Consider the following 23,151-nt stretch of genomic DNA (forward strand, 5'->3'; position numbering starts at 1 on the left):
GATTATATGTATATTTTTTCTTCACCCAGTTAACTGACAATAGACACTTCAGTTGTTTCCATGTCTTGGCTATTGTGAATGATGCTGCCAGGAACACGGGGTTACTCTTCAAGAGAATGATTTCATTTCCTGAAAATACACATTCAGAAGTGGAATTACTGGACTGTATGGTAGTTCTGTTTTGAATTTTTTGAGGAACCACCATACTATTTCCCACATGTAGCTGTATCAATTTACATTCCCGCCAACATTGTACAGGGTTCCCTTTCCCCACATTCTTGCCAACACTTGTCTCATCTTTTTGATAATGGCCATTTTAACAGGTGTAATGTCACTGTGATTTTGATATGCATTTCCTGAAGGTTAGTGATTATGAGTATCTTTTTGTGTGTCTGTTGGCCATTTGTCTTCTTCAGAAAACTGTTTTTTCTTTAAATCAGATTTTTGTGTGTGTGCTGTATGAATTCCTTATATATTTTGGATAGTAACCCCTTATCAAATAGATGGTTTGTCACTATTCTCCCTATTCTGTAGCTTAACTTTTAATTTTGCTGATGGTTTCCTTTGCTGTGCAGAAGCTTTTTAGTTTGATGTAATCCCACTTGTTTATTTTCGCTTTTGTTGCCTGTACTTCTGGTGTCATCCAAAAATCATTGCTAAGACCAATGTCAGGCAGCTTTCTCTCTATTTATTCTTCTAGGTATTTTAATGGCTTCTGGTATTAAAATTCATTTATTTCCTGTTAATTTTTATGAATAGTATAGAATAGGGGTCCGATTTCATTCTTTAACATGTGAATGTCTAGTTTTTCCGACACAATTTATTGAAGTGAGTCTACCTTCCCAATGAGTATTCTTGGCTCTCTTGTCAAATATTACTTGACTATATATTTGTGAGTTTATTTCAGTGCTATTGATTCTCTTCCATTGGCCTATGTGTCTGTTTCTATGCTAGTATCATTCTATTTTAATGACTATAGCTTTGAAATAAAATTTGAAATCAGGAAGTGTGATACCTCCAGCTTTGCTCTTCTTTCTTGAGACTGCTTTGACTATGAAGGATCTTTTGTGGTTCTGTACAAATTTTAGGATTGTTTTTTCTATTGCTGTGGAAAATGCCATTGGGATTTTAATAGGGATTGTGCTGAATCCATATAGGTCACTTTGAGTAATATTAACATTTAACAATATTAATTCTCTAATCCATGGAAAGGCTATCCACTCCAATATTCTGGCCTAGAGAATTCCATGGACTGCATAGTCCATGGGGTTGCAAAGAGTCGGACATGACTGAGAGACTGTCACTTCAATCCATGATCATTGGATATCTTTTCATTTAGAATTTGTGTCTTCTCTAATTTCTTTCATCAGTCTCTTGTAAATTTCAGTACAGAGATATTTTACCTCCTTGGCTAAATCTAAGTATGTTATTGTTTTATAAATAGGATTGTTTTCTTTCTTTTTCAGATAGTTTGTGGTTAGTGTATAGAAATGCAAATGATATTTATATGTTGATTTTGTATCCAGCTTTACTGAATAATTTTATTAGGCCTGGCGTGCTGTGATTCATGGGGTCGCAAAGAGTCAGACACGACTGCGCGACTGAACTGAACTGAAGCTTTTTAGTGGATTTTTTAGAATCGTCTCTATGTAAGAACGTATCATCTGCAAACAGAGAAGATTTCATCATATTTAATATGTTTTAAATTTACCTTCCAGTACTGATTCTTCCTGTTAGTAAAAGTGTTTTATAAGCATGAGAAATATACTTGCAATTTGGATGTTGGCTATCTGAACCTGTAAGGGCTGACATCTTTATGAACCTTATCCAACCAGGATACAAAGCTCAGTTATTTTATAAGTGTTTTCACTGTACCTGTCTCTTCTTGCAATAATTTCCAGCCACAATGTCCCTTCATTTTTATGATCTTTGCCCCAGGCATTGTTCAGCCCAGTGCTCCCCTGCCTCTTTTTCTTCCATAGGACAGAGTAACTCCCTTTTCTCCAGTTCATCTAAATCCTCTCTACTCTACGCCACCCACTTGCTTCAAAACCCTTGGATCTGAGTTACCCATCTACTGAACCAAAGCATTAACTGACAAAGTCAGTCTCTCCCTGAGGAGCTGTGGTTCTCAGCTGGTGTTGGTTTCTCCCCAGGAGACATTTGACAATGTCTGGAGATGTTTTTGATGGTCACATCTACAGAGGCACTACTAGCACCTAGTGGGTGGAGGCCAGGGATGCTGCTAATATACTATCATACACAAGACAGTCCCTTGTGACAAAGGATTATCCAGCCCAGATTCTCAGTAGTACACTTGTTGAGAAATCCTACTGAAAAAAAAAAAAAAAAACAAACCTTAGATAAGCTTTAGTAATCATTGGTATTTTCTACTCTGCTCCTATTAATGTTTGATTACTTCTGTGCATTAAGAGTTATATCTTTTATACACCCCCCTCCAACACACACACCAGTCAATAAACAATTGTTGAAAACCAGATACATGTCAGGCAGCGTCAGGCACTCCTAAGTTACTCATGGTTCTATGAGGAAAACATGTGACATTTTTATGAAACATACCCAGCTGGAATACAAAGCTCAGTTATTTTGTTAGAAGAGTTTCCACTGTACCTGTCTCTTCTTGCAAGAATTTCCAGCCACAGAGTCCCTTCATTCTTACAGTCTTTGCCCCAGGCATTGTTCAGCCCAGTGCTCTCTTGCTCCTCCCTTTTTCATAACACAGAGTTACTGTTCAACCTTGTGATTGAAGGGGCTATGATGACATAAAGAAGACGTACCTAATGTAGCCCAGGATGATCTGCAAGGATTTTTGGAAGGATTCTCAGAAGGAAGAGGTCTGAATTGAGCCTGGAAGAATATGTAGGAGAAAGGCAGGGAAAGGAAGGGAGAAAGGCACATTTCTCACGAAGAGAAAAACATGGGTCAGGACACATGGTTAGAAAAGAGGGCAGTAGCAAGTCCTGAATGATGTCGACATGATGGCAACCATCAAGATGGCCCCTAAGCTGACAACTGGGAGTCCTAGAAGGAGGAGTTAATTGGGTGGCATGATAAGATTGAATTTTAGAAAGGTCATACATTTCCTGAAAGCTAGCTGAGAGCTAATGAACTAAAGTGGAAATGGGAATGGGGAAGAGGGGCCAAATGGAGTGATATTGAGGAGACAGCAAGGACAGGAATGGGGATGGGGCAGACATGGAGGTGAGAGGTGAGGAAGTCCAGCATGACCTCCAGATTTCAGGTGTGGTACCATTTACAAGTTGGGGAAAGCAAGGGGAAGCCTGTGGGATGAGACAGAAAATCAATTTTGGAAAATCTTTGTGTCAGACAAATGTTTTCATTTATAAAAGTAGTTTACATGTCTCTGCTGCTGAAGAATTGATGCTTTTGAACTGTGGTGTTGGAGAAGGCTCTTGAGAGTTCCTTGGACTGCAAGGAGATCAAACCAGTCAATCCTGAAGGAAATCAGTCCTGAATATTCATTGGAAGGACTAATGCTGAAGCTGAAGCTCCAATACTTTGGATGTGAAGAGTCGATTCATTAGGAAAGACCCTGATGAAGGCAGGAGGAGAAGGGGACAACAGAGTATAAGACGGTTGGATGGCATCACCGACACAATGGACATGAGTTTGAGCAAGCTTCAGGAGCTGGTTAAGGACAGGGATGCCTGGTGTGCTGCACTCCTTGGAGTCACAAAGAGTCGGATATGACCGATTGAGTGAGCAACAACATACATGAAGTGAACTGAAGTGAGCTCGCTCAGTCGTGTCCGACTCTTTGCGACCCCATGGACTGTAGCCCACCAGGCTCTTCCATCCATGGGATTCTCCAGGCAAGAATACTGGAGTGGCTTGCTGGATTTCAGTTCATTGACCAAGGATTGAACCTGGGTCACATCACTGAAAGCTGGCAATCCTAACCACTAGGCCATCAGGAAACTTCTATTTTTGGTGGGGGTGAGGTTTCTTCCAAATTGTTCTGTGTAGAAAAATTGCATACAGAATGCAATCACATAAGAAAACAGAAAATCACAAAAGAAAATGCAATCATATAAGAAAATAGACTCTTACATGAGTCATCTAAAGGTATGATTTCACTGCCTTTAGACCATGAAATTTTTGCACCTGGTCTTAATCCCTGGATATGTTCCTTTGTCTACTAGTTTACAGTGTATGGGAGCTTGAATAGAATTTGTACCCTACTGTTCTGTGTAAATTGTATTAATCTTGTGTGTTAGTCATTTAGTCATATCCAACTCTTTGCGACCCTGTGGATTGTAGCTCACCAGGCTCCTCTGTCCATGGAATTCTTCAGGTAAGAATACTGGAGTGGGTTGCCATTTCCTTCTGCTGGGGATCTTCCCAACTCAGGGATCGAACCCGGGTCTCTTGCATTGCAGGTAGATTCTTTTAATTATATTGAATTGGTTCATAATGCTTTTCAGGTCTACTATATCCTTCTACTTTTTTGTGTATTCATTCTAATAAGTTTTGAGAGTTTGATAATGAAACTCCAACTAAAATTCTTAATTTCTCTACTTGAAAAATTGAGATTTGAAAAAAAAATTGAAATTTATAGTGGAACTATATGTAATTTTCTTCTGTATTTTCTAAGTCTCCTATAAATGTGTTATCATATTTTCATAATTTAAAACAGAAAAAAGAGAAAAAAGAAAAATACAATCACAGATTTGACTACTTTATAGATGACTTTCCCCCCACTTTGTAATATATATATATTTCATCAGCATGTATTTCTTTTTTACTATTTATTTTATGCTGGAGTATAGCCAATTAACAATATTGTGATAGTTCCAGATGTACAGCAAAGTGACCCAGTCATACATATACATGTATCCTTTGTAATATATTTTTAAACATCTCTCTGTGTCATGGACTATCCTTTTACATTTTCACTGATTGCACAATGTCTCATTCTATGGAAAAACCATAATTTATTCCACCATCCCTATTGTTTAGATTGCTTTGAGGATCTCATTTCTAACAAATCATGCATAATGCCATCACAGATTGAGTGCTCCAGAGACGGACAGAAATGCCATTTGAAGCATAAGATAGTTATCAGGGACTGACGCCAGGGAAGTGAAGAGGGAAGGAACAGGAATGGGTGAGGGAGAAGCTGAACTCTGACACAGCCTGACAGCCTCAACAGACCTCACTTATATTGAAAGGGCCCATCAGAGTTGTCCCGAACTGGGTGGAAATGACCTGACTTTTTATAACTTCAAGTCCTGGGGCCACTTTCACTGGGCATGGCCTCAGGTGAGGCTGCGCTCTGCAGCCGAGGAGGACTTCTAGAGGGAGATTTGGCTAGCACCTCTATGTGTCCCCTGAGGATGCTCCTTTTATGCATATATCTTCACCCATATCCTTAGTATAAATTCTCAGAAGTAGAATTGCTGCAGTAGAGCAAGAGCATTTAAAAATTTTTAATATTTATTGCCAAATTACTTTCCAAAAAGATGGTCACTTTCTCCTATCAACAGTTCATTTCGCCACTAATGTATAAGAACATGACAATTGTATTGTTTCATGTTTTAAATATTGAAAGGTACTTCAAATTCTTTTGGAAAATAAATAATGTTTATGATGTTTTGTCATTATGAATTTTAAGTCCTTTCTCTCTGCTGCTGCTAAGTCGCTTTAGTCGTGTCTGACTCTGTGCGACCCCATAGACGGCAAAGAGTTGGATTTGGGTCTTCTGAGTTGCAAATTTGCAACAATAAAGAGACAGAAATGGCTGGTGCCTGAGCTGACTTGAAACAGAATTTGCAATACCCTATAGCTCTTTCCATGTGAGTATTTGAGCAAACAAATGAAATTCCCACTTACTAGGAAAAATTCATATCTGACACACTACTGATAGAGATGAATGGGAAATAATCATCATTTACTAAGTGCCTGCTTGATGCCAAGCAATGCCCTGGGTTTTTACATATAACATCATAATTTTAATTCTCACAAGAAACATTTGAAGTAGTTATTCTCATCACATTTTTCAGGTGAGCAAATTGAAGCTCAGAGAATTTGGTAACTTGGTAACCTTAGTCATCCAGATTCCCAAGCCTCTGCACCTCTTGCCATCCTGGGCTGCTTCCCCCATCGCTGAAAGTCAACTGACATAGCAGGAGCTTTAAATGGTATTATATATATATATATATATATATATATATATATATATATTTGCTGCTACTGCTGCTAAGTCGCTTCAGTCGTGTCCGACTCTGTGAGACCCCATAGACGGCAGCCCACCAGGCTCTGCCGTCCCTGGGATTCGCCAGACAAGAACACTGGAGTGGGTTGCTATTTCCTTCTCCAATGCATGAAGGTGAAAAGGGAAAGTGAAATCGCTCAGTCATGTTTGACTCTTCGAGACCCGATGGACTGCAGCCTACCAGGCTCCTCCGTCCACGGAATTTTCCAGGCAAGAGTACTGGAGTGGGGTGCCATCGCCTTCTCCGATATATATATATATATACACATACATATATACATACATACATATATATACACACACATATATTTATATACATATATATGTGTAATAAATGTAGTAATAGTAATTCTCATGAAGCTTGCAGAATGTCTTTCTATTGGTTTGGAAATCCATAGCATTCACTGTCTAAAATTTTTGTATCACTTATGATAAATAGCACATTGCATATATAAGGTGCTTGCTAAATATTTAATATTGGGTTGGCTAAAAGGTTCATTTGGGTTTTCCCATAAGATATTATGAAAAGCCCAAATGAAATTTTTGGTTAAGGTCTTAAGTAGCCAGAAAGACATTTCTTCCTAGTTTCTTTAATCCTTTCATCCTCATTGGGTTTGTTCTGATCATGGTGCCCTCAGGAGGCAAGGGGATGATCCAGCCAATAGTTTTTCACTTTTGCAGAAACAACTGGTGAGATCTTCTAAAGAGACCCAGTGATTACAGACAATGCCAGTGAAAAAAATGTTGGATGAAAATAAACAAACCCCATCCTCTAGAAGTCACCTAAATCTGGAAGGATGCTGGTGAAATCTTTATTCAGAAGAGTAAATGAGTTTAATCCCAGCTTTAGGTCTAATGTCTAGGTAACAGGAAATACTGAGGGAAGAGAAATATTGTGAAGACACCCGAAAAAGAGCCATCAGACAAAACTAGAAGGCTGACTGGTTTCCTTAAGGCAATGTCCTTCTAAAACGGGGTGGATGGTGGAGTCGGAGATAAGTAGAAAGCTATTCTAGGCTAAAAAAAAAAAAAAAAAAAAAAAAAGAGGTAACCAAAGGCAATATGTGGTTATTGTTTGGGTTCTGGTCTAAGTCAGCGGTAAAAAGACATTTTGGAATCCATTGGAGGAATTTGAGTCTGGACTGGGTGTAGATTAATACTAAGTGATTATGGTTAGCTTTATTTAAGTGTGAAAATGATAATATGCAGAAAAGTGTTCTTTAAAGTACGAGTTGTCTATTATGCTATCTATGGGTGAAATATAATTCTCTCTTTAAGTAGGAAATATATCTTCAGTAGAAAAGGTGAATAAGGTAGAAAAGGTAAATAAGGCAAAAATAGATCCTAGTTATTCATTAAGCTAGTCTCTTTGCTCTTTGACGTCATTTTTCATCATATAGAGTAAACGATCCCCCAGGAAGAAAAATAAAAGGGTTGCTTCCTCTGCTGGAATAAGAAGTCCAACCGTGACACCATCAGTGTGTGGCCGGGACAGGGCAAGAGCTTGAAGCGAGGTTCCAGGGAGCCTAGACAGATAAGCAGGTTCCTTTCCGGAGATCTGATTTGAGTATGAAAAGAATCCACACACGCCAGCCTTTGAGCCTCCTACCTCCAGACCTACGCACCTACCCAGGGCCCCTGCGGATGGTGAATGACGCATCACCTTACTGCTCCGGGCGTGTTCCCAAACCACGCAGGATGGCGGGTTTGACCTCAGGGTGGGGGCTGACTTTCTTTCTCTTCGGACCCTTATCGGAGGGCCGGGACTGGAATGGCAGGTACCTTCCTCCTTGCCCACCTGGACGCCGAGCGGAGCGGGGCGGGCCCAGGCTGGGGGCAATGGGCCGCACGTGCCTAGGGCCAGTACCCTCACCTGCCGCCAGGAGGGCCCGGGCCACGGAAGGGGGCGGAGACCTGGGGGAGGGGCTGTCCGCACTTGGCGGCGGGGCGGGCGCCCGGCGGGCTCGGCAGGAGCGGGAGCAGGTGAGGGCGGCTGGCCGGGCCGAGCTCCATCGCGGGGGACGTTCTTGGCCGGGAAAGGTGCAATTGTGTGCAGCTATTCCTGGTATGTCAGCGGCCGCGAGCGGTGGGGGCGCCGCTTCCCGGGTCCCCGGGAGAGGGAAGGCGGCCAGGCGGACGGAGGCGAGAAGGATGCGGACAGGATGCGGGCGCGGGGGCGCCTCCCCTCCGGGGAGAGGATGGGGGCCCGCGGTCCGGCGGGCGGCGCGGGAGCGGGAGCGTGGCCCGGGCCACGGCCTCTGGGAGGACGGTGGCATCCCCTAGCCCAGACTGTCCGACCACAAAGGCGGCTGCGGCCGGGAGCCCCGGGGCGCCGTGGGGGTGGGGGAGCGGAGGGGGTACGGAAGCGGCGACTGGGCGGCCGCGGGGTGGGCCGGGGCGGGGCATTCCGGGAGGGCGGTGGCCGCGCTGCGACTTTTGAAGTCGAAACAGCCCTCGGGTCTGGTGCCGCGCGCCTCCTCCGGTCGCCCTCCCCGCCTCCCGCGCTCTGTCCGGTCCCCGCGGCGTTTTCGAAAGTTTGGAGAAAGCCACGTCTTCAAGTTCTTGTGGTTCGAAACTTTGCCGAAGTTTCAACAACTTCGCAACAAAGGGAGAGACAGCGTGCCCTGGCGTCTTGCAGCCGGAGAGAGGCCGGGGCGTCTGGCCCGTCGTGCGCGGCACTGCCGCCTGTCTGCGCACCCACCACCTCTCTCTCCCCCTAATTCTGGAAGGGATGGAGGAGGCGGAGGCCGATTGCGCCCTGGCGTTCGCAGAGGCCCAGCGATGGGTGGAGGTGAGTGCCTTTTCTCCTCTCCTTTCCGCAAGAGTTGGCCGCTCTTGCCACTGAACTTTCAGCCGTCTCCCCAGACCTTCGCGGGCGCAGCGCGTTGCGTCAGGCTGGTTCGCGCAGTAGTTCGAAGGACTTTCCGAGTTCCGTGTCTCATCATTTAACGTCCAGCGAAGCTTAGGGCTGCCTTCCCCACAACCGTTTCCCTGAGTTTCCCCGGAGCGCCTCTGCCAGGGCCCCGCGGGGTTTTGGGACCGCGCATCCCTGCGGACCATCCCACGTCCGCGCCAGGATGCCGGGGATGTCTCTGCAGGGCGGAGAAGGCTCAGGGTCTTCGGGTGCCTTTTTCTGGCGGTGGCTAGACATGGAACCGCCTGAAATACACCAGCTTGGGCAGTACTGTGTGTCGGATGGGAGTTCGGATGGAGGACCGTAAGACACCTGTGGCGCCCCTGGAGCGATGCTTTTTCCGAGGTAGCTTCCGGGGCCCAGGTTGTGTAACTTAGGGCGCGTAGGCTTTCCTAAGTCGGCATTGATAAGACTAAGATCTTCTGAAATCACTCACTCAAGGGTGGTTATTTACCCAGCTATGCCTCAAGGAGATCTTCCACTCCAGTTTTTGCCTTTAAAAGGAGACGGTCTCCTGGAATATCCAGGATCAGCGCCTTAGGGTTACTTCTGTCTGAAAAGTTAACACTAGGACTTCTAGCCGTTATTTTTTTGGATATCAAAGATGACTTTTATAATGATGCTGGAGAAGTTTTCCGAGCAGATGTAAATCAGGAACCACTGCTTGTTAGAGAAGTGTTGTCTTTACCAGCTTGGCAGTTATTTAGGGGTTATTGAACCCAGGTGCTGAGCTAGTCAACGTATTTAAATATTCAAATTAGGATTAAAGATTTTTCCATGGGAAAGACAGCATATTCAAGAATCCCAAAGCAAACAGTACCTTAATTTAGTTCTTCCTAAAGAATTAAGTGTATGTGGGAAAAAAAAGAATAAGCTTTAAATGCTATGGTTTTCACACTAAAGGAAAGTGAATGTCTCACTACCACCTAGCCAGTCGGTGGAGGACGTCTAAGAAATTAGCTTTGCCATCATTTTGTACTGAAACTTTGAGCTGGTTTGAAGGTGACCTAAAGGTGTGAGGCGAGGGCATGGGGAGGTTGGTAGAAGAATAAACACTGTATTCTGAATTGAAATGAGAGTGGAAAAATTCCAGCAATGTAGTTAAGAGAAATAACTTCCCCCATTCATAAACCTTGACAAGTCAAGCCTTTCAAAGGTAGTTTTCCATTAGCAGTATGTGTACTGCATAATTTTAGAAGTTAAACTTGCGTTTGAGTGTTAGGGATGTAGAGAGGGAGAAGGGAAGAAATATGGGATACATTTTTGGCCAGACAGGGCTCCAGTGTGGAGGTTGCACCTGCAAGTTCAGTGTTTGCTTAAGTGTGATTATTGATGACTTCACATCCTTTTCTTTTTCAGTATAAAGATTTCGAGATCTCAACATTCCTGTTTTGGTGATAACTTGCTTGTAATTGGATAAGATTTCTGTGAGAAATTTGTAATAAACTTTGGGGTGATGTGTTGTGATAGAAGGTATCTCATGAACATGGTGAACGTGCTCATCTCCCCAACCCCCGTCCCACTCCCCCCGAAGTGTTTGTCAGCAATGATTTGGTAACTTGGTAAAGTGTTTTGTTCCTCCTTAACAGAAAACTGAATGTTTCTAAAGGCTTTGCCTTATAATTTGAATGTGGTTAACTCTTATGAAATTAAAATCGACTTCTTTTTCTAGGGCCCCCGGAAGCAAGGCAGTACAATACATTCTCTGAAGATATGTGAATAATTTACATATTCACCTATACTTTTGGTATACTTGGGACATTGAAGTGACGGCTTAGTGTTCACTGCTAGGTTTATGTTATTTCTTCAGTTAGTGTCCGAATGTATCTCTCCTCTTAGCTTTGTCATTACAACCAGGTTACATATTTTAAAATATTGCTCTTGCCAAAAGAAGCAGGATGAATGACTGTCTCATTGCCATAACATCTTAACTCTGAGAACTGCTAACTTGAAAATAAAATATTGATTGCAAAGTATATAAAGTATTTTGGAAAGCGTGGACTATTATAGTGTAAATCTTTCTCCTGCTGACTAATATTCTTGCTCCGTTTTTCCATTTATATTGTACTTTACATACACTGAAGCATACATGTTTCATTCATATATATGCATGCTTCCCTGGTGGCTCAGAGGTAAAAAGCATCTGCCTGGAATGCGGGAGACGCGGGTTCGATCCCTGGGTCGGGAAGATCCCCTGGTGAAGGAAATGGCAACCCATTCCAGTACTCTTGCCTGGAGAATCCCATGGAGGGAGGAGCCTGGTGGGCTACAGTCCATGGGGTCGCAAAGAGTCGGACACGACCGAGCGACTTCACACACACGTATATATTCATAATGCACATATAGGAACATATGTATTATTATATTATATAAATCGTGTCATATATATGCATTTATGTATAGTGAAGTGAAGTCGCTCAGTTGTATTGGACTCTTAGCGACCCCATGGACTGCAGCCTACCAGGCTCCTCCGTCCATGGGATTTTCCAGGCAAGAGTACTGGAGTGGGGTATGTACATATAAAACACAAATAACTATATCCTTGATATATGCTGTCATATATTGGGCTTCCCTGGGTGGCTCAGTGGTGAAGAATCTGCTGCTGGTACAGGAGACACGGGTTCGATCCTCTGGAGAAGGAAATGGCAACCCACTCCAGTGTTCTTGCCTGGGAAATCCCATGGACAGAGGAGCCTGGCGGACTGCAGTCTATGGGAAGTAGACAGAAGAAGAGTCAGAAGCAGAGTAGAAGCAGAAGAGTCAGACATGACTTAGCAACTAAACAGCAACAACAATACTATAATATACATATTATATGTATTGTACGTAATATGACCTAATCAGCTACCTTTATTTTCAGCTGCAGCTTTGACTAGCCCAAGGTCAAAAGACTCCAATAATCTTGTAAATCTTTGAAAGATAACCAGAGTCCATGCCGGTATGTCCTTGCCATTTCCGTGCTCCATCAGCAATTTTAAATAACTAATGTATGACTCCCGCAACCAAAATTAAAATCGTTTTTTTTTGTTTTGGGAGGAAGAGGAGAAAGGGTAAGGTGAGGACTAGTGCTTCTTATTCTGCCAGTTATTGTTATTTTATGACTCTTTATTTCAAATTTTTCTTTGCTATTTAAAAGTGTATATATACTGTTTAGTTTCATATTTGAAATAACAAATGTAGGAACATAACCTTCTAAGATAATTCAGCATCATGATATTGGATTATTATCTGGTTGAAAATGCAGTTTGGAATATTAATAATGTAGCGAGCTAGTTTATGATTAAACAGTCATTGAAAGCCAAATAATGTAATGGTTTGGAGGTGATGGCAAAGGGGAAGCTTGATTCTAGCACGGTCATGGAGTGGGAGAGGAAGTGGCAGAAAATGGACTCCAGACCCTCTAATTTTAGTCCTTTTCTGCAGCACCTTTTAATTTTCTGTACCAAATAGTTGCCTCTGTCTTTTTGTGTGGTGGTGGGGGGAGGAGCATTAAAAACCCTGTAATAAACAGACAAAATACCAATGAGATTGAAAACTGAACATTATTGCTCACTGCATTGGTTGGTTACCCATTTCCAGTATGTGACTTTCATGTTCCTATCTAGGTTGAGGTTTAAACACAGTAGTAATTTTTATGACTGGAGCAGAACAGGCTAGTTTAATTCCACACCTTCCCGCTCCCCTGCCAGTCCTGTTATCTCTGGGTTTGATATTTTCAGTATCACTGTCACCCTGTAGAAGGACCAAAGAGATGCCAATTGAGCTCATTGTCACGCCTGGCACCAGAATATGAATCCTTCCCCAGTTACTTCCAGCTGGTCTGTTTCTCCACCTGTTCATTTCTGTCCTTTAGGGATCGTGTGCGGGTCATCACTTTTGTTTGCATTTAGTGCTAAATTTTTAAAGAATGGCGCTCTGTGGGTCTCCCACTGATAGTTACATAATTCGCCTAAGTGATTTCCCTCTTTTTCTCTGTAAGCTGTTTCCCTTCTGTTGGTGGTTTCCCATCTGTGGTCTGGTGTGAAAGGATTTGCTGAGTGCACTTGAGTCCTCGGTGCATAGTAGTGTTGTCTGCAGACAAAACAAAGGTTCTCGTGATTTGTACTGTTGTTTTTCAGATGGATGTAAAGTGATGTAAACATGCATTTGAAAATCTTAGCTGAATTCATAGAAGCATTTCTGGTAATAATATACGGTTTCAATGGACAGATATTAAACTTGAAAAGACTCTGATGATAAAAATTTGTTTAAAATTTTAAATGTTAGAAAGCAGTTCTTATTATAGCTGTTGAAACTGGAATTAGTTTTTCAGAACATAACTTGATTTTGATTTTTCTTTTCTGAGGAGGCATGAAAAGATTTTAAAGTCTGCATATATATTAAGCTGTGAAATGTAGCTTCCACAGCCCTTTACAGTCTGGTCTGTGGCTTTATGTCTTTGTTTTTGCTCATTTTGTACGTTACTATTTACATAACTGCCAGATAGCATAGAGATTAAGAGCACAGATTTATACATTTATCCCCAGAACTTATTTACCTTACAACTAGAAGTTTGTAACTTTTGACCGCTTTCATCCAATTCAGGATAACTATAATTAACATTGCTGTATAGCATATTTGAAAGTTGCTAAGAGAGTAAATCTTAATGTTTTTATCACAAGGAAAAGCTTTTCTGTAACTATTTGAAGAGATGGATGTTGACTAAGCTTACGGTGGTATTCATCTCACAATATATGTCAAATTGTTCGGGGATCCACCTTTCACCTATACAAAGCTGTATGTCAATTAAATCTCAATTGAAAAAAGAGAAAAAAAGCACCATTTTGAAATTAAATCTTTAAATCATGGCTCAGCTTCTCAAATCCTGTAGGCCTCGGTTTTCTTTCAGCCTCCAGTGGTGATTAGGCCAGCGGAATGAGGTGCTTACTGTATAGAAGTTGTGTGTTAGTTGTTCAGTCATGTCTGACTCTTTGTGACCCCATGGACCATAGCCCCCAGGCTCCTCTCTCCGTGGGATATTCCACGCAAGAATACTGAAATGCATAGCCATTCCCTTCTCCAGGGGATTTTACTGGCCTAGGGATCGAACCTGGGTCTCCTTCCTGCATTGTAGGCAGATTCTTATTAAAAGTGTTCCCTAATCCTTGCTTGTGTTTCCCCTTGCTCAGGGTGCTGTTTTCTCACCTTCAGACTGTTGTGATTGGAATACTCAGTACACCTCTTTAATCTCCCATACTTGGGGTCTATGGTTGACCTTTGTGTGAGGCCTTTTCTGGGCTACCAAGCCTCCATCCCACTCCGTTCTTCCTCGTCTCTATTATGTAGACATCTCTTTCTGTACTCTGTGGTATAATTACATCCATTTTTCCATGTTAGACTATGTGTTAACTGAAGGCGGGAACAACATTTTTTCTTGAAGATTTGATTCAGTGCTGCATAAATGTTTGTTGAGTGAAAGTACAGTCTTACGGCTGTGGCTTTAAATTTTTTTTTTTTTCTGCCACTTTGCATGGCATGTGGGATCTTAGTTCCCTGACCAGGGATTGAACCTGCCTTGGAAGTGCAGAATCTTAACCACTGGACTGCCAGGGAATTCCCAAGGCTGTGGCTTTAATAAAACCTATGGACCAGACTTTATTGACTATGCCAAAGCCTTTGACTGTGTGGATCACAATAAACTGGAAAATTCTGAAAGAGATGGGAATACCAGACCACCTGACCTCCCTCTTGAGAAACCTGTATGCAGGTCAGGAAGCAACAGTTAGAACTGGAAATGGAACACATTGGTTCCAAATTGGGAAAGGAGTACATCAAGGCTGTATATTGTCACCCTGCTTATTTAACTTCTATGCAGAGTATATCATGTGAAATGCTGGACTGGATGAAGCACAAGCTGAAATCAAGATTGCTGGGAGAAATATCAATAACCTCAGATAAACAGATGATACCACCCTTATGGCAGAAGGTGAAGAGGAACTAAAGAGCCTCTTGATGAAAGTGAAAGAGGAGAGTGAAAAAGCTGGCTTAAAACTCAACATGCAGGAAACTAAGATCATGCATCCGGTCCCATCACTTCATGGCAAATAGATGGGGAAACAATGGAAACTGTGACCGACTTTGCTTTCTTGGGCTCCAGAATCACTGCAGATGATGATTGCAGTCATGAAATTAAAAGATGCTTGCTCCTTGGAAGAAAAGCTATGACTAACCTAGACAGTATATTACTTTGCCAACAAAGGTCCATTTAGTCAAAGTTATGGTTTTTCCATTACCCAAGTATGGATATGAGAGTTGGACCATAAAGAAAGCTGAGCGCTGAAGAATTGATGCTTTTTAACTGTAGTGTTGGAGAGCACTTTTGAGAGTCCCTTGGACTTCAAGGAGATCAAACCAGTCAATCCTAAAGGGAATCAACCCTGAATATTCATTGGAAGAACTGATGCTGAAGCTGCAATACTTTGGCCACTTGATGCAAAGAACTGACTCATTGGAAAAGACCCTGATGCTGAGAAATACGGAAGGCAAGAGGAGAGGGGGATGACAGAGGATGAGATAGTTGGATGGCATCACTAATTCAATGGACATGAGTTTGAGCAAGCTCCGGGAGTTGGTGATGGACAGGGAAGCCTGGTGTGCTGCAGTCCATGGAGTTGCAAAGAGTCGGACACGACTGAGCAACTGGGCTGAGCTGAACCGAAGGACTGGGATTCTTTCTTCTCCCAGTGTCTGAAGCTGAGCTCTTCGCTTTGGCAGTTGGTTGGGAGCAGTTACACGATGTGCCTTCCTCTGGGTGCCAGTGTGTGCTTGCCTGTTTACTCACTATTTCCTTTTCTGCCCCAGCCCTGTTCCTGAGTGAGGTCACTCTACTCCTGCCTTCTAGTTAATGGTTTCCCTCATGGGGACTTACATTAAGTCATTTTATTATCCAAAAATGCCCTTGATGTGCCTACTTTGTACCAGGTATTTGCTGGGCTGTGTATGTGTGTGCTAGTCACTCAGTCGTGTCTGACTCTTTTCAGCCCTGTGAATGTAGCCCACCAGGCTCCCCTGTCCATGGAATTCTCCAGGCAAGAACACTGGAGTGGGTTGCCGTGCCCTCCTCCAAAGTCTTCTGCGTTGGCTGGCAGTCTCTTTACCACCAGCACCACCTGGGAAGCCCAGAGTTGCAGACTCTACCTTTGGTCAAATGTATAGGTCCATGCCCAGCAACCTAATGATGTTATCAAGTATTTTTATAGCTCAGGAAGGTTTCCTTGCAGAAGGGCTTTATCATTCCACTCTTCTGATTTCTAACATCAAAGATTTCTCAGGGCAGTTGTAAGTAGCCAAGAGGTGTCTTGATGTCAATTTGTTTTTTATTCTTTACGCAGCATTTTACTGTTTCTTACACACACCTTTATTTAGCAAATAAGGAGGAGTCTTAGGGCCGGAGGGGTGGAAGAGATTGAGGGCGCTCACAAAATTCTCTTGGGAAGGAACTGATTCACACAAATAGGAACCAGGGTAGAGATGCTGTTAGAATCGCTTGATTCCGGAAAGTATAAACACATACGACAAGATATTTCCTGAGGAACTAGGAGGATTCTAGCAGTGTCAGTCATCCTGATTCCTTTCAAGGTACCGGTATACTGAAAACTAGAAATGGACCTCTTCTTAAAGTGGGGAAAATACCAGGAACTTGCACCTTTCATAAAAAGAGTGCTCTTGAGCCAGCTAGAGAAATGAACTCGTTGGGCCAAAGGCAATGAATGATTTTTTGATTGTTGATAATGTGGGAGCCCTGGGTTTAACCCCTGGGTCAGGAAGATCCCTTGGAGAAGGGAATGGCAGTCCACTCCAGTATTCTTGCCTGGAAAATTCCATGGTTAGAGGAGCCTGGTGGCCTATAGTCCACAGGGTTGCAGAGACAGACACGACCCTCTGAAAGCTTTGTGCTAATTTGCAGCCATGAGCAGGGGTAGGGGGCCCCAAACTCTCTTTATTCTGACCAGAATTGAAGTTGTCATTTGCGTTTTCTGTCTAAGTAAATAGATGAAGGATGTATGTTCTGCTTTTTCTCAGATCGCTAATGATATTTATCTAACCAGTAATGACAAAGTGAAGGTGATAGTCACTCAGTCGTGTCCGACTCTTTGTGACCCATGGACTGTAGCCCACCAGGCTCCTCTGTCCATGGAATTCTCCAGGCAAGAATACTGGAGTGGGTTGCCATTCCCTTCTCTAGGGAAGCTCCCTGACCCAGGGATTGAACCCTGGTCTCCTGCATTGCATACAGATTTTTTTTTTTTACCATCTGAGCTGCTAGGGAAGCCCCATCTAACAGATAACTCACTGGGTTTCTTCCAGTGAGGAAGGGTGAAACTGAAGCAAGGAGGGTTCTGTCTTCTCTAAAGGAGGTCACAAGAGGCTCATAGGGCCCCTGGCCTCCTGAGGTGAGTCTCTAGGGTCATGGGCATGGTAGGGCCATCGGGGAAGTATCTCCTGATGGTCTCACTTTGCTTTTGGTTGTTTGGAGAGACCTTTCGAGTTCTCCATCTCATCTCCAGTTATGAGATGAAAATTGGAACAGTTTGTCATTGTGAGGAAGCAGGGCACCTTGATGTTGCTTCAGCCATTTGCAAAGCACAGAAAATCTTAAAGCTTCTCTGAGGATGAGAGAGGAGAATGTCCGGAGTGTGTGGCAGGGAGTATGCGCTTCATTCAACCCACTGGGGCAGCACTCGCCCGCTCGCTCTCTGGATGCCAAGGGTGCTTCGGGTGGTCAAGGGTTTCTCTTGAGACTAATTGATTCCTTTTACTGCCTCCTTCCTTGTAAAATCTCTCCTCCTGTGGCAGCCTGGATGGGAGGGGAGAAAGGATACATAAGGATACATGTATATGTATGGCTGAGTCCCTTTGCTGTCCACTTGAAACTGTCACAACATTGTTAATCGGCTATACTCCAATACAAAATAAAAAGTTTAAAAAAAAAATCACTTCTCAACAGCATGTGAGTTTTAGAAAAGCACTGTTTTTGAAAATGTTAGTTAAGAAAAACTAAGCAACATCAACACAATTACCTTTTAGTTAGACTGTTTTAGTTCAGAGAAAATAGAGTGTAGGTTAACTATTTCATCTGTTGCTGTCTGCAGACTGAATTTCCTGTATTGTTCCCATTGCCTCCACTCCCAGACAGAAAGCTCTCAAGTGCTTGTTGAACAAATGAAATTTTGCATCCAATCAAAGGGTTGACTGATTAATTGATGTCTGGAGACCTCCTTAAACCTGTCAACTGTCAGTAATGTATTTGAGCTGAAGAAAATGATAAATTATGTGTATCTGTGTTTACTCTTGCTGAAGGTAATTGTTGGGTATGTTTCTTTAAAAACGCTCTCAATGCACCCAAAGCTCTAAGGATAATAGCTGTCATCTCTGCACAGCTTTGAAACAGAGGTTGAGCACACTCCTTCTGCCACTTACAGATGAATTGCCACACGGCCCCCTTAACAGCTTTTTCAGGAAGTGTGAAATCCTCCCCAGTTGGCTTCTCAAAACCTGGTTCTAATTCCTTCACCAGGGAATCTTCCCAACCCAGGGATCGAACCTAGGTCTCCTGCGTTGTAGGCAGATGCTTTACCGTCTGAGCTACCAGGGAAGCAGTTCCTGAGTACGGGATGATCAACTTGATGCTTATGTGCATTTAGATGGTGGTGCACAGCCATAGACATCACATCTGTCTCTAAGTACATGGAGGATTGTCTTAAGGCGAGAGATTAGGAAAGTTTTCTCTGGGCTCAGAGGGCCAGGTAGTGCAATGGTAAAGAATCCGCCTGCCACTGGAAAGAGACACAAGAGACGTGAGTTCAATCCCTGGGTTGGGAAGATCCTTTCGAGTAGGAAATGGCAACCCACTCCAGTATTTCTGCCCAGAAAATCCACTGGACGGAGGAGCCTGGTGGGCTACAGTCCATGGGGTCGCAAAGAGTCGGATATGACTGAGCATGCACACAGAGGGCAGAACTGGTAATAACTAATTGGGCACAGTGAGACTTTCAGTGCAAGTGTTTTGAAGACCTTCTATAAATAAAGAGCAGTCCTACACCAGAATGGACTGAATTGAATGGTGGGTTGCCTCCTAGTGAAGGTTTTACAAGAGTAGGTGAGTAACTGACCATTGAAGCAACCACTATTTTTTTTTTTAATCATGTGACAGACATGTGGCTAGAGCATTATACTTACATGGTCTAATAATGAAGGATTGTTATTTCCCAAAGGTGTGGGTGTGTTTTCAGATGAGGAGAAAGAAGGATGAAAGGTAAAATAATTTGCTCCAGGAAACACTAGAATTAGTAAATGGTGATTGGGGATTTGAAACCAGGCAGTCTGACTCTTAATCAGTATACTGTATTGTTCAGAAGGCCACCGGTCAGTAAATCGTGGTGAAGGATTTAGAATCAGGAAGGGAATGGGCTGTCGGTCTTCATTCCATCTAAAGCTGTGAGATTAGCTGCTTTCTGTTTCTGACAAGTCCTGCACACGCAACACGTTCTGTCTTGTGATGTCAGTGCCTGGAAAACTCATGATCAAATATTATTTAAGCCACAGCATTGCTGATAGACACATTGCTTTAAGCCACAGCATTGCTGATTGAGTAATTACAGACTTTAGTTTGTATGTTCTAGCATATGTTATTTGTTGTTCAGTAGTGTCCAACTCTTGCAATCCCATGAACTATAGCCCACCAGGCTTCTCTGTCCATGGAATTTCCAGACAAGAACACTTCTTGAGTGGGTTGCCATTTCCTTCTCCAGGGGATCTTCCTGGACCAGGGATTGAACCTGTGTCTCTTGTGCTGGCAGGCAGATTCTTTACACCTGAGCCACCAGGGAAGCCCTCTGGTGTATATAGATGCTTCATAAGCCCTTTAAAGTGTTAAAAAGGGAAAGATTTTTATGTCATGACATGAAGTTATACTTTAAGTTAGAGGAGGAGATAAATGATATCTAACTAGTTTCTTCTCTAAACAATTTACAAAAGTCTCAATTTTTTCTGACGCCTGATTTTAAGTAGCCCATGGTATAGCTACAGTTGTTCAGACTGTTACTATATAGTGCTTTGAGATATATGTCATGGTTTTTGATGAGCATGTGTGTGTGCTCAGTTGCTTCAGTTCTGTCTGACTCTCTGCGCTTCCAGGGACAGTAGCCCACCAGGCTCCTCTGTTCATGGGATTTTTCAGGCAAGAATACTGAGTGGGTTGCCGTGCCCTCCTCCAGGGGCTCTTTCTGACCCAGGGATCAAACCTGTGTCTCCTGCGTCTGCTTCATTGCAGGCAGATTCTTGACCCACTGAGCTACCTGGGAAGCCCTTTGATAAGGGCACTTTCTAGTTAATGTTTTAGCCTTGTAAGGACTGAAGCACAGATCATGATAAAAGATTCCACATTTTTGACTAGATTTAAATTTGACTTAGGTGTCTGAGCTGGGAAGGGAATACCCGATTTATTTCATTATAACTCCATTTCATAATATTGAAAGGAGGGGCAGTTGTTACCAACCTTGTAACAAAGTTTGATTCTGGAATTCTTCTTTGTTTTAAAGTCTCTCATTCTCCCTGAGGAAGGAGAAAATAAGCATTTTTGCCTTTATTTCTTGAGCGCTGTTTTTTGATCAACTTGGAATTTTACCCTGTTTCCTGTAAAAATATCATCCATCTATCAGGAGCATCAGACATAGTTGACCACACCTTGCTTCTTGCAACATTTTCTGCAATTGCCCTCTGGGTTTTTCTCCCATTTTACTTGATATTTCTGGTTTTCCTTTGTAGACTCCTAATTCGTCGAGTAAATATTAGACTGTCCTGGGGTTCATTCATCTTTTCGTGTCATCCCTTCTTTGTCTGCAACCTCTCCTTTGCGGGTATTATCGGATCCATAGCTTTGTACACCCTTTGTGTGCTGATAGCCTCCACATATATATTCATGACCCTACCATTGTCTCTAACATCCACCTCATACATGTATGTGTACATATACACACCCACAGTCTCACACACACTCAAGATTTCCAGTTGTAGGTCAAATAGGCACATCACGCTTGGTTCAAAACAAAAGTCTCAATTTCTCTCCCTCCCAACCACTGCCTTCTCATCCCCCCAGTGTTTCCCATTTTAGTAAACGACACCACTGGTCACCCGCTTGCTAGGTTCCCAACTTCAGAGTCATTGTTGATGCTTATTTTGATCACACCCCACATCCAGGCTGACAAGAAATCCAAGTGGCTCATATCCTCAAATACACCAGAATCTGCCCACCTATTACTGTATCCATCATTGCCTGCTTTTTTCCAAAGTAACAGCCAGGTTCCTCCTGAAAAATGTGAACCAGAGATTTTTTTTTTTTTATTCAGCTCTTCCCTCTCTGCCCTCCATAGTGAATATTATGTTGAGAACAAAATCTGAATTTTTAACCCTTGTTCTCCGGGGCCCCACAAGACATATTCGCTTTGTGCCTGTCTCATCTCTGCTCTCACTCTCCATCTTGCTTGTCATGCTCCAATCATCCTGGCTTTCCTGCTATTCCTCAGATGTGCAGAGGTTTTTTATTATAGGACATTTGCACTGCTGTTCCTTCTGCATGAGTATATTTCCCTCACCTAAATCTCGGTTTAAATGACACCGCCTCCTTCTCGTCTCCCTCTCTCTACAGTAGTCACACTTGTGACTCCATACTCCTGTACTTCATAGCACTTGTCATCACTTGCTGTTACATGATATATATTTTGACTTGACTGTTACTCCTATAAGAATATGAGTATTTTATTTAGTAGGCAGTCAATAAATGGAAAAATAAATGGATGAATGAACAAGTGTCTTAATTCTTTATGTATGATATTTTCTAACTCTGATATAACTGGCTTTCTGGCAGTTCTTCACTCAATAAGACAGGTTGATTTTATATTAAGGTTTTTTTGGTTTTGTTTTTCTTTTTTAAGTTCAGTTCTGGATTGAGCAAGTTCAAAGCATGTTTTTAAAATGCAAGTTTCAACCACGAGAAATTGAGTTTGCTCAACCAATTGTAAAGATGCCCAAAGGTAAGCAAGTATCATAAGGTAATAAACATCCTAGAAAATTGTCAGGTGAGCCTCCTCAGCTGAATATCCTGCCCTGGGGACAATGCATCATCATGAAACTTGTAGGTATTGGTCATGAAAAAGTCTTACAACTCCCTGACTGGTGTCCTCTTGCCTGGGCATGGACTATCTGCAGAAACGAACTGGAGACAGGCTGAAAATAGCTTTACCTTGTTTGGAAACAAGAGAAAGTAATTACAAATTTGAGAATGAGAACACTTCTCCTTTTGGCCCAGTTTCAAACGTCAATCTACTTCATACTTCCCAAGCACTGCGCTTAATACCAAGTTTTTAGGAATCACTCTGTAATGGCGCATAAAGCCGAGAGAGTGCAGGCTTCCAAAGAACTGCATTCAGACATTGAGGGCAAAAGGGAAGCTGAAACTTTCTGTCTGTTGGATGCAAACTGACTTTCTCTTAATGTACTTAAAAAAATTATTCCTCCTAGCTGTCATGTGAATTCAGTGATAGTGCTTTATTTTATAAATATGATTATGATAACTGTTTCCAGTGGACAGCATAATAATTTGACCTTTGTATACACTACAACGTGATCACCACCACAAGTCTAGTGACCAGCTGTTAAATATAATTTTATTTTTCAGATGAGAAAAGAGTGGCTCAAAGAAGTTAAGTGTCTTTCCCAGCATGTCTGGGACTGATAGAACCAGTGTTTGAAGTTAGATTTTTCTAACAGAAAAACCTAACTGTTTCATTCATCTTCCTCTGTTTCTCTCCCCCTTTTGTAGTTGGACCTAATGTTATGGCATGTACATGCTGTTGTACTGCTCTGTATGTCTGCCTCTGTCTCGTGTTTTTCTTATTTCACAATTAAAAAGCATAAGAAAGTGCTCAGACTTAATATAAATGTA

At 42.5% G+C, this 23,151-nt stretch overlaps 1 protein-coding gene and 1 non-coding gene across 27 annotated transcripts in view; one reads left to right on the plus strand and one right to left on the minus strand.

The window, feature by feature from the left end:
* Positions 1-8,251: 8,251 nt before the first annotated feature.
* LMO7 (LIM domain 7) overlaps positions 8,252-23,151 on the plus strand; it is a 219,317-nt gene continuing 204,417 nt past the window's right edge. For 21 of the 26 annotated variants that reach the window (XM_060394560.1, XM_060394563.1, XM_060394572.1 and 18 more), the window contains exon 1: positions 8,695-9,047. In XM_060394560.1, the coding sequence (XP_060250543.1) occupies positions 8,988-9,047 (60 nt within the window). In that variant the 5' untranslated portion in view covers positions 8,695-8,987. Of the gene's footprint in view, positions 8,322-8,694; positions 9,048-23,151 lie in introns of those variants that run through there. The other 5 variants (XM_060394587.1, XM_060394589.1, XM_060394588.1 and 2 more) reach the window with 1 other exon arrangement.
* On the minus strand, positions 18,733-18,804 carry TRNAC-ACA (transfer RNA cysteine (anticodon ACA)). Its single transcript has one exon. It is a non-coding gene; the product is annotated as a tRNA-Cys (tRNA).

Source organism: Ovis aries, chromosome 10, assembly GCF_016772045.2.
Source record: "Ovis aries strain OAR_USU_Benz2616 breed Rambouillet chromosome 10, ARS-UI_Ramb_v3.0, whole genome shotgun sequence".
NCBI lineage: Eukaryota > Metazoa > Chordata > Mammalia > Artiodactyla > Bovidae > Ovis > Ovis aries.